Source organism: Tamandua tetradactyla, chromosome 13, assembly GCF_023851605.1.
Source record: "Tamandua tetradactyla isolate mTamTet1 chromosome 13, mTamTet1.pri, whole genome shotgun sequence".
NCBI lineage: Eukaryota > Metazoa > Chordata > Mammalia > Pilosa > Myrmecophagidae > Tamandua > Tamandua tetradactyla.
In genome coordinates, this window is record NC_135339.1 from 63643333 (window position 1) to 63655813 (window position 12481).

At 40.2% G+C, this 12481-nt stretch overlaps 1 protein-coding gene across 6 annotated transcripts in view; it reads right to left on the bottom strand.

Annotated features, from left to right (window-relative positions):
• ARMH3 (armadillo like helical domain containing 3) overlaps positions 1-12481 on the bottom strand; it is a 365667-nt gene that overhangs the window by 120761 nt on the left and 232425 nt on the right. For all 6 annotated transcript variants that reach the window (XR_013161708.1, XM_077125817.1, XM_077125814.1 and 3 more), the window contains one exon: positions 9169-9244. Coding sequence is in view for 5 of the 6 variants with exons in the window: in XM_077125817.1 (XP_076981932.1) it covers positions 9169-9244 (76 nt within the window). In the remaining variant the exon portion in view is untranslated. The remainder of the gene's footprint in view (positions 1-9168; positions 9245-12481) is intronic.

Here is a 12481-nt window from a genome sequence, read left to right on the forward strand (position 1 = left end):
GAATCAGAGTCCAGCCCGAGTAGAAAACATTCATAAAAACCCATTTTTAAGATTCTGTTTCTTAAGAATCACTCCTGGTACCAAGTCGTATTAGTTAGAGTTCTCTAGAGAAACAGAATCAACAGGAAATATTCATAAACATACAATTTATAAAAGTGTCTCACATAACCTTGGCAACATAGAGTACAAAATCCGTAGGGTAGATTGTGAAGCTGATGATTCCAATGGATGTTCGGAGGGTCTGGACGAATTCCACAGGAGAGGATCACTGGCTGAAGCAGGAAGAGAGCCTGTCTCTTCTGCATCCTCCTTAAAAGGCTTCCAGTGATTAGATTAAGTCTCATTCATTAAAGAAGACACTCCCCTTGGCTAATTACAAATGGAATCAGTTGTGGATGTAGCTGACGTGCTCATGATTTAATTCTATGAAATGTTCTCATAGTAAAAGATAGGCCAGCACTTGCCCAACCAGATAAACAGGTACCACCACCTGGCCAAGTTGACACATGAACCTGACCATAACAGATGATTACATGGTATATGAATATATAACATTTATCAATAAAAATTTTTTTAAGCTCTCTCTCTCCGCCGGACCGCCGCGCGGCGCACGCGCCCCGCAGCAGCCGAGCCGCCCGACCTCCCTACCCCCTCTCTCTCTCCGCCGGACCGCCGCGCGGCGCACGCGCCCCGCAGCAGCCGAGCCGCCCGACCTCCCTACCCCCTCTCTCTCTCCGCCGGACCGCCGCGCGGCGCACGCGCCCCGCAGCAGCCGAGCCGCCCGACCTCCCTACCCCCTCTCTCTCTCCGCCGGACCGCCGCGCGGCGCACGCGCCCCGCAGCAGCCGAGCCGCCCGACCTCCCTACCCCCTCTCTCTCTCCGCCGGACCGCCGCGCGGCGCACGCGCCCCGCAGCAGCCGAGCCGCCCGACCTCCCTACCCCCTCTCTCTCTCCGCCGGACCGCCGCGCGGCGCACGCGCCCCGCAGCAGCCGAGCCGCCCGACCTCCCTACCCCCTCTCTCTCTCCGCCGGACCGCCGCGCGGCGCACGCGCCCCGCAGCAGCCGAGCCGCCCGACCTCCCTACCCCCCCCTCTACCCCCCTCCTCCCCCTCCCCCTCCTGCTCCGGCTGCTCTCCAACCAACACGGTGCCCTCTTCCCCCGCCTTCACCGTGCTCCTCCGCCACCAGCCTCGACAGCCTTGCCGCCCTCACCTTTCCTCCTCCAGAACAACTACTGGGGGAGTGGAGATAATACAGAGCAGCTCCCGGAGCCACGAGGGAAATCAAAGGGACAGCGTACCCCATCCTGGAACGGCTGACTATCTGGGAGAACCAGCTCCGGTGAGATCACCAAGGGGCACGGGCTTTCCTGGGTGGGACAGCAAGCGACCGGAGTCCCTCCCTTCCACCTTCCCAGGCCAGCTGGTAGAATTGGACAGGCGGTCCCCTTAGGCCGCGGCGGCTGGTGCCCCCACCACACGAGGCCCCCCGGAACAACTGAGATAGTTGGGTCGGAAATCCCCAGACTGCGGAGAACAGTGACCGGGGGATCCCTTCCAAACACGTGACTCCCCTGTCGGCTGGGAGCAGTGCACTCTCCCGGGCTGCGACAGCTGGCGCCCTCCCGCCACGCTTGGTGCCCCGGGCCGACTAGCTAATTTGGCCGGACGCTCTCCTGTGCTGCGACAGCCGGCGACCCTCCCCGCGTTTGGAACCCCGGGCCGGCTGGCATTCTTCCAAGACGCTTCGGTTGCCGAACCTCCCCTACGCCGAGAGTTTTCAGAGTTGAGGGACCCACAGCAACTTTCGCTGGTGGAACCCACAGACAGGCGTGTGCCACGTGGGCCACCTACTGGGCAGGATAGGAAGAACAGAACCCAGAGACTGCGCAGAAAAATCTTTCAACCTGTGGGGTCGAACACCCGGGGAAATCTGACTAAATGCCCAGACGCCAGCAGAAGATAACGGATCACGCTCAGAAAATTGAACATATGGCCCAGTCAAACGAAGAAACCAATAGTTCAAATGAGATACAGGAGCTGAAACAACTAATGCTGAATATACGAACAGAAATGGAAAACCTCTTCAAAAACGAAATCGATAAATTGAGGGAGGACATGAAGAAGACATGGGCTGAACATAAAGAAGAAATAGAAAAACTGAAAAAACAAATCACAGAACTTATGGAAGTGAAAGATAAAGTAGAAAAGATGGAAAAAACAATGGATACCTACAATGACAGATTTAAAGAAACAGAAGATAGAATTAGTGATTTGGAGGATGAAACATCTGAACTCCAAAAAGAAACAGAAACTATCCGGAAAAGAATGGAAAAATTTGAACAAGGTATCAGGGAACTCAAGGACAATGTGAACCGTACAAATATACGTGTAGTGGGTATCCCAGAAGGAGAAGAGAAGGGAAAAGGAGGAGAAAAACTAATGGAAGAAATTATCACTGAAAATTTCCCAACTCTTATGAAAGACCTAAAATTACAGATCCAAGAAGTGCAGCGCACCCCAAAGAGATTAGACACAAATAGGCGTTCCCCAAGACACTTACTAGTTAGAATGTCAGAGGTCAAAGAGAAAGAGAGGATCTTGAAGGCAGCGAGAGAAAAACAATCCGTCACATACAAGGGAAACCCAATAAGACTATGTGTAGATTTCTCAGCAGAAACCATGGAAGCTAGAAGACAGTGGGATGATATATTTAAGTTACTAAAAGAGAAAAACTGGCAGCCAAGACTCCTATATCCAGCAAAATTGTCCTTCAAAAATGAGGGAGAATTTAAAACATTCTCAGACAAAAAGTCACTAAGAGAATTTGTGACCAAGAGACCAGCTTTGCAAGAAATACTAAAGGAAGCACTAGAGTCAGATACAAAAAGACAGAAGAGAGAGACATGGAGAAAAGTGTAGAAAGAAGGAAAGACAGATATGATATATATAATACAAAAGGCAAAATGGTAGAGGAAAATATTATCCAAACAGTAATAACTCTAAATGTCAATGGACTGAATTCCCCAATTAAAAGACATAGACTGGCAGAATGGATTAAAAAACAGGATCCTTCTATATGCTGTCTACAGGAAACACATCTTAGACCCAAAGATAAATATAGGTTGAAAGTGAAAGGTTGGGAAAAGATATTTCATGCAAACAACAACCAGAAAAGAGCAGGAGTGGCTATACTAATATCCAACAAATTAGACTTCAAATGTAAAACAGTTAAAAGAGACAAAGAAGGACACTATATACTAATAAAAGGAACAATTAAACAAGAAGACATAACAATCATAAATATTTACGCACCGAACCAGAATGCCCCAAAATACGTGAGGAATACACTACAAACACTGAAAAGGGAAATAGACACATATACCATAATAGTTGGAGACTTCAATTCACCACTCTCATCAATGGACAGAACATCTACACAGAGGATCAATAAAGAAATAGAGAACCTGAATATTACTATAAATGAACTTGACTTAACAGACATTTATAGGACATTACATCCCACAACAGCAGGATACACCTTTTTTTCAAGTGCTCACGGATCATTCTCAAAGATAGACCATATGCTGGGTCACAAAGCAAGTCTTAACAAATTTAAAAAGATTGAAATCATACACAACACTTTCTCGGATCATAAAGGAATGAAGTTGGAAATCAATAATAGGCGGAGTGCCAGAAAATTCATAAATACATGGAGGCTCAACAACACACTCTTAAACAACAAGTGGGTCAAAGAAGAAATTGCAAGAGAAATTAGTAAATACCTAGAGGCAAATGAAAATGAAGACACAACATATCAAAACTTATGGGACGCAGCAAAGGCAGTGCTAAGAGGGAAATTTATTGCCCTAAATGCCTTTATCAGAAAAGAAGAAAAGGCAAAAATGCAGGAATTAACTGTCCACTTGGAAGAACTGGAGAAAGAACAGCAAACTAATCCCAAAGCAAGCAAAAGGAAAGAAATAACAAAGATAAGAGCAGAAATAAATGAAATTGAAAACATGAAAACAATAGAGAAAATCAATAAGACCAGAAGTTGGTTCTATGAGAAAATCAACAAGATTGATGGGCCCTTAGCAAGATTGACAAAAAGAAGAAGAGAGAGGATGCAAATAAATAAGATTAGAAATGAAAGAGGAGACATAACTACTGACCTCACAGAAATAAAGGAGGTAATAACAGGATACTATGAACAACTTTACGCTAATAAATACAACAATTTAGAAGAAATGGACAGGTTCCTGGAAAGACATGAACAACCAACTTTGACTCAAGAAGAAATAGACGACCTCAACAAACCAATCACAAGTAAAGAGATTGAATTAGTTATTCAAAACCTCCCTAAAAAGAAAAGTCCAGGACCAGACGGCTTCACATGTGAATTCTATCAAACATTCCAGAAAGAATTAGTACCTACTCTCCTCAAACTCTTCAACATAATCGAAGTGGAGGGAAAACTACCTAATTCATTCTATGAAGCCAACATCACCCTCATACCAAAACCAGGCAAAGATATTACAAAAAAAGAAAACTACAGACCAATCTCTCTAATGAATACAGATGCAAAAATCCTCAATAAAATTCTAGCAAATCGTATCCAACAACACATTAAAAGAATTATACATCATGACCAAGTAGGATTCATCCCAGGTATGCAAGGATGGTTCAACATAAGAAAATCAATTAATGTAATACACCATATCAACAAATCAAAGCAGAAAAATCACATGATCATCTCAATTGATGCAGAGAAGGCATTTGACAAGATTCAACATCCTTTCCTGCTGAAAACACTTCAAAAGATAGGAATACAAGGGAACTTCCTTAAAATGATAGAGGGAATATATGAAAAACCCACAGCTAATATCATCCTCAATGGGGAAAAATTGAAAACTTTCCCCCTAAGATCAGGAACAAGACAAGGATGTCCACTATCACCACTATTATTCAACATTGTGTTGGAAGTTCTAGCCAGAGCAATTAGGCAAGAAAAAGAAATACAAGGCATCAAAATTGGAAAGGAAGAAGTAAAACTATCACTGTTTGCAGACGATATGATACTATATGTAGAAAACCCAGAAAAATCCACAACAAAATTACTAGAGCTAATAAATGAGTACAGCAAAGTAGCAGGCTACAAGATCAACATTCAAAAATCTGTAGCTTTTCTATACACTAGTAATGAACAAGCTGAGGTAGAAATCAAGAAACGAATCCCATTTACAATCGCAACTAAAAGAATAAAATACCTAGGAATAAATTTAACCAAAGAGACAAAAAACCTATATAAAGAAAACTACAAAAAACTGTTAAAAGAAATCACAGAAGACCTAAATAGATGGAAGGGAATACCGTGTTCATGGATTGGAAGACTAAATATAGTTAAGATGTCAATCCTACCTAAATTGATTTACAGATTCAATGCAATACCAATCAAAATCCCAACAACATATTTTTCAGAAATAGAAAAACCAATAAGCAAATTTATCTGGAAGGGCAGGGTACCCCGAATTGCTAAAAACATCTTGAGGAAAAAAAACGAAGCTGGAGGTCTCGCGCTGCCTGACTTTAAGGCATATTATGAAGCCACAGTGGTCAAAACAGCATGGTATTGGCATAAAGATAGATATATCGACCAATGGAATCGAATAGAGTGCTCAGATATAGACCCTCTCATCTATGGACATTTGATCTTTGATAAGGCAGTCAAGCCAACTCACCTGGGACACAACAGTATCTTCAATAAATGGTGCCTAGAGAACTGGATATCCATATGCAAAAGAATGAAAGAAGACCCATCTCTCACACCCTATACAAAAGTTAACTCAAAATGGATCAAAGATCTAAACATTAGGTCTAAGACCATAAAACAGTTAGAGGAAAATGTTGGGAGATATCTTATGGATCTTACAACTGGAGGTGGTTTTATGGACCTTAAACCTAAAGCAAGAACACTGAAGAAGGAAATAAATAAATGGGAGCTTCTCAAAATTAAACACTTTTGTGCATCAGAGAACTTCATCAAGAAAGTAGAAAGACAGCCTACACAATGGGAGACAATATTTGGAAATGACATATCAGATAAGGGTCTAGTATCCAGAATTTATAAAGAGATTATTCAACTCAACAACAAAAAGACAGCCAACCCAATTACAAAATGGGAAAAAGACTTAAACAGACACCTACCAGAAGAAGAAATACGGATGGCCAAGAGGCACATGAAGAGATGCTCAATGTCCCTGGCCATTAGAGAAATGCAAATCAAAACCACAATGAGATATCATCTCACACCCACCAGAATGGCCATTATCAACAAAACAGAAAATGACAAGTGCTGGAGAGGATGCGGAGAAAGAGGCACACTTATTCACTGTTGGTGGGAATGTCAAAGGGTGCAACCACTGTGGAAGGCAGTTTGGCGGTTCCTCAAAAAGCTGAATATAGAATTGCCATACGACCCAGCAATACCATTGCTAGGTATCTACTCAAAGGACTTAAGGGCAAAGACACAAACGGACATTTGCACACCAATGTTTATAGCAGCGTTATTTACAATTGCAAAGAGATGGAAACAGCCAAAATCTCCATCAACAGAAGAGTGGCTAAACAAACTGTGGTATATACATACGATGGAATATTATGCAGCTTTAAGACAAGATAAACTTGTGAACCATGTAATAACATGGATGGACCTAGAGAATATTATGCTGAGTGAATCCAGCCAAAAACTAAAGGACAAATACTGTATGGTCCCACTGTTGTGAACGGACATTCGAGAATAAACTTGAAATATGTCATTGGTAACAGAGTTCAGCAGGAGTTAGAAACAGGGTAAGACAATGGGTAATTGAAGCTGAAGGGATACAGATTGTGCAACAGGACTAGATACAAAAACTCAAAAATGGACAGCACAATAATACCTAATTGTAAAGTAATCATGTTAAAATACTGAATGAAGCTGCATCTGAGCTATAGGGTTTTTTTTTGTTTTTGTTTGCTTGTTGGTTTGTTTGTTGTTGTTGTTTTTTACTACTACTACTACTTTTATTTCTTTTCTTTATATTGACATTTTATATCTTTTTCTGTTGTGTTGCTAGTTCCTCTAAACTGATGCAAATGTACTAAGAAACAATGATCATGCATCTATGTGATGATGTTAAGAATTACTGAGTGCATATGTAGAATGGTATGATTTCTAAATGTTGTGTTAATTTCTTTTTTTTCTTTCCGTTAATAAAAAAAAAAAAAAAAAATTTTTTAAATAATATGTAATACTACCTACTTTCTAGCTGTGATTAAATGATAATGATTAGAGAAGATTGCGTGTGTGTGTGCATGTATATATAATGAAAGAGCAGCACAAAGTTTGCAGACTCAGCATCACCAATTATTTTTTCCTGACCTGCCTTACTGTGATAAGTGGCATTCAACCACATCTGTTCCTGTGATCTAATAAGAAAACTGTCTAGGTGTTTGCTACTTTCAGCACATGCTTTAAGTAGGTCAGTAGCAACAGTGAAGATGATATGTTTATCCTCTGTAGCAAGTTCATCAGAGAAGTTTGAGAAATGAAAAATGAAGGCATAGGCCTGACAGAGTTTTGCAAAAAAGAAGGAAGCAATCATAGCAATGGGCACCTGTTCAAAGCTTAGCCTAGTCCTTTCTAGGTTACTCAGAAAATGGAGAGGCCAAGGACCTAAATCAGCTGCTTGACAACCCTCGGGAAGTATGACAGCAGCCAAGCCAGGACCACTGAAAGGAGAAGTAACAAGGTAGGAGATAAAGCAAGCATAAAGGAATGCGATCATGGAAACAGGGCCCAGATGAAAAGGAGCTGTCTGGAAAACCTAAGTGAATACATGAATAAATAAACACAACATAAATTATACCTACATGCACTTTGTACTCTAGCCTACAGTCCAGTACACCATATCTGTCATACTGACCTTGGGTCACAAAGGCATTTTTGGGAGAAAGTAGCTTGTAATTTCTAATTCTTACAGAAAATTACATTTATCATAAGGCCTCACCAAGTATCTGGTTTATCTGCTAAGTGTGGATTTGCATTTTTGTGAAATTTATAAAACTGAGTTTGCTACAAAATGTCTCTGAGGACAGGTAAGGCAGACCAATTTTCAATGAGATCTTGTTAGCACATCTCACTCCCATGCTCTCTCATCCCAGCCCTCCACACACACATTCCACACTTTCTTTTGTTCCCAGATGTTTCAAACACTGCAGTAAATCACTGCAAGGACAGGACATTTTGCCTTTAAAGAAAAGAGAAAAGAAAGAAATGCAGAAACAAACATCTCATCCCAGCTATGTAGCACATTAAAATCTATACCAACTTGTAATCGTGCATTATTATCACTGGGAATGACTGGCAAGGCTTCCATTTGGAGCTAAGTCAATTTCCCATCTGTTGAGTTTGCCTCTTTTTCTCAACATTAATTTTTCAATTGTTTGCAAGAACAATAACTGTTGAGAAATGGAAAAGCATAGGCACAAAAGGAGCAAGGAATATAAGAAAAGTCAAATTTAGGTTCATAAAACTGGAAGCATTTTCACCTCTCCAACTATAAGCAGATCACTCTTGTGAGTGAGTGGTATTTTTTCAAGTGGTGATCAACTCCATATCTGACACAATTATATCCAATACATACAACATTTTGTAACTGCACTTTTGTTTCCTAAGGAAACTAAAACGACTTAACCCCATGGGATCCATTTGTCTCTACTCACCACAAATAGAAAAAGCTACATAAAGCAAAATGTCAAAGTTCCAGATCCCCATGAGTCATTCATTGAAGTCATGGAGAACAGCAGAAAAATTTTTCAGAGAAAAACTTTCAGGATAGCCTATACACAGAAAACACTTTGGAAACAAAGACACCTAAGAAAGGCTTGAAATAATCTCTTGGTAAGAAAATTCACAGAACAGCAATACTTTGAGCTATTTCAACATGACAAAATAAAAGACTCATGCATTCCTGCTTTTCTTCATCAATATGACAATTTCTTTCACTCCTACAGACACTAGAGCTTAAAATAGTTTTAGTGTTCAACATACTCCACTTATAAAAGTACAGTAAACTTTGGCAAGAGTCAGAGAACTCTGAAAGAAATAAATTTTCATTCCTTACCTGATATTAACCAATGCGTGGGTCACCTTGCTAGCTGCTTCTTTCCACTGGCCTGCATTGGTAGAAAGCCTCAGCACTGTAAGGAAGGAAAGAACACAGGTTTTTCAGATCCCTGGTATAAAACCCAGAACTAAAAATGAAGACATCTCAGAAAAGCACTATTAAAATAACCAAACAGAGTCTGTGCCAATCTCCTATGAAAAGCATCCTACAGGATGTATGGGTGGTTGAGTGGTAGAATGTTCGCCTTCCATGCAGGGGACCTGGGTTTGATTCCCGGACCATGCACCTCACCACCACCCACCCCCGCCAAAAAAACCCACAAACATCCTCAATCTAGAGTAAATGCAAGGGCTCATACGGTTCTCTCAATTTTTTTCAGTGGGAACTTTTTCCTCTAACTTCTTTTCACTTTCTATCATATACTCTACTCAGTCTCCTCATTTTTGTTTTTTTCCTGCTATCAGGGTTCCATAACTTAGTTTGTGTACTCATTTAAAATCTACACTGGAGTTAGGTTTGAGGGCAACCTGTCTGCCAGATTTATCATTTCCCTAATGGCTGGGGCTGACGTAGTAGAAATGGCTGGCTAACCTGGTGTCCTCTACTGCTCCCTGGATATTTTTCTCTTAAAGTACAACTCAAAAAGGACAAATAACTTTTCCAGATACAAGATGGTCATATTTCAATCAAAGTGTAACCTCTTTCAACTTCTCTAACCTATTATGTGACCTGCAACAAGAACCAACAGGAATCCTCTTCCCTTCTATACCAAATTCTCTCTCTCCAAACACATGCATAAGTGGAGAGAACATATTCTCAATCAACCTAAGAACTTCAGGGCCACACATCAAAGTATCTATGTCATTTTAGAAGAGATAAAACAGCACAAGTGCTGCTTCAAAGAGCAAGTATATAAAGGGCACACCAAATACATTTTTTTGATGAATGAACAGCTTAGCTCATTCATCAAATGTTTATTAATTAAAAGTAAGTAGTCATGCAAATATACAGCCATGCCACTTTTAATAGTATCTTTTATACTTGGGAAAAAAAATGTTTATTAATTGCCAGGCACTGGACAAAGGTTTTATACGCAATATAGCTGTATTAGTTTTCCAGCTGCTAAAACAAATATCGTACAATGGGTTGGCTTAACAACAGGAATTTATTGGCTCACGATTTCAGAGCCTTCAAGGCCTGCCTTTTCCCAGGATGAGTATCTTCTAGCTGGTCAGCAATCTTTGATTTTCTTGGATTCCATATCACATGGCAATGCATGTGCCAGTGTTTTTTTGTTTGTTTGTTCTGTTTTTAACTTTTAAAATTGTATGATGCAACATATATATAAGGCAAAGAAATAAGAAGTTTTCAAAGCACTCTTCAAACAAGTAATTACAGAACAGATCCTAGAGTTTGGCATGGGCTACCATACAATCCTCTCATATTTTTCCTTCTAGCTCCTCAAGAATACAGGAGGCCAGAGGGCTTAAATATTTTTTTCAATCACAATCGAGTTATTTTCTTTCTTTTTTTGTGAAAAATAACATACACAAAAAGGTATAAATTTCAAAGTACAGCACAATTAATTGTACAACATATTTCAGAGTTTGACATGGCTTACAATTCTGCAATTTTAGGTTTTTACTTCTAGCTCCTCTAAAATACTGGAGACTAAAAGAGATATCAATTGAATGATTCAGCATTCCTATTCATTTGTTAAATCCTATTTTCTCTGTATAACTCCACTATCACCTTTGATCTTTCTTTCCATGTCTTTAGGGGTGTTTGGGTTATGGCAATTCTAAATTTTTCTTATTGGAAGGGTCTGTCACTAATATGGGGTAGGGAGATGGAACTATCTGATATTCTGGATATCAGGTTGGCTAGGTTTCAGGACTATCTGCACCAGGGACCCATCTGGAGGTTGTAGGTTTCTGGAAAGTTACTCTAGTGCATGGAACTCTTGTGGAATCTTATTATTGTTCTAGGTGTTCTTTACAGTTCTATTCTTGATGATTGTATTACATGAGAAAAATATATTTACTTTAATGCTTTTTTTCTTTTTTTATTGTATAGTATAACATATACACAAAGCAAAGAAATAAAAAAGTAATAGTTTCCAAAGCACTCTTCAAAAAGTGGTTGTAGGATAGATCCCAGAGTTTGTCATGGGCTACCATATGATCCTCTCAGATTTTTTCTTTCTAGCTACTCCACAATATAGGAGGCTAGAGGGCTTAAATACCTTTTCATCATCACAATTGACTATTTTTTTCTTTCTTTTTTTTGTGAACAACATATATACAAAAAAATCTATAAATTTCAAAGAACAGCATCACAATTAGTTGTAGAACATATTTCAAATTTTGACATGGGTTACAATTTCACAATTTTAGGTTTTTACTTCTAGCTGCTCTAAAATACTGGAGACTAAGAGATATCAATTTAATGATTCAGCATTCATATTCATTTGTTAAGTCCTATCTTCTATGCATAATTCCACCATCACCTTTGATCTTTCCATATCTCTCATTGGGGTTGTTTGGGCTATGGCAATTATAAATTTTTGATATTGGAAGGGTCGTCACTATTATGGGATAGGGAGATGGAACTATCTGATGTTCTGGAGAGGCTGGGCTAGGCTTCAGTACTTATCTGGACCAGGTATCCATCTGGACTTTGTAGATTTCTGGAAAGTTACTCTAGTGCCTGGAACCTTTATGGAATCTTATAAATTGCCCTAGGTATTCTTTAGGATTGGCTTGGAATGGTCCTGGGTGGGGGTTGGCAGGTTATGATAGGTAGCAAGGTCCAATTGAACCTTGCGTAAGAGCAATCTCCAGAGTAGCCTCTTGACTTAACTCTCTCTGATGTGGCAGTGCTTTACCCTGTCTCTGCTAGGTCCCATTGACTTCCAGCTTCTGGCTGCTCCCTGCAGCTTCTCTTTCTGTGTCCAAGTTCCTTTGCTTAGGAAGACTTCAGTCATATTTGATTAAGGCCCAACCTCATTCCATTTCGGCACACTGTAACTAATAACAACTTCAAAGGTTGTATTTACAAATGGGTTCAAAAAAACAGGCATGAGGGTTTGGGACCTGATCATGCCTTTTGTGGGAGACATGATTCAATTTCCAACAGTCAGCCTCTGGACCCCAAAGACATATTCTTTCCACATGCAAAATATACTGATTCCACAGAACATCCCTGAAATCATTTCAGTAACAATGCAAAATACAAAGACTTATTAAAATAGTTTATGGGTGTGGTCCATCTGGGACAAAATTCTGTTGATGGACCTTTGAAACCTAGA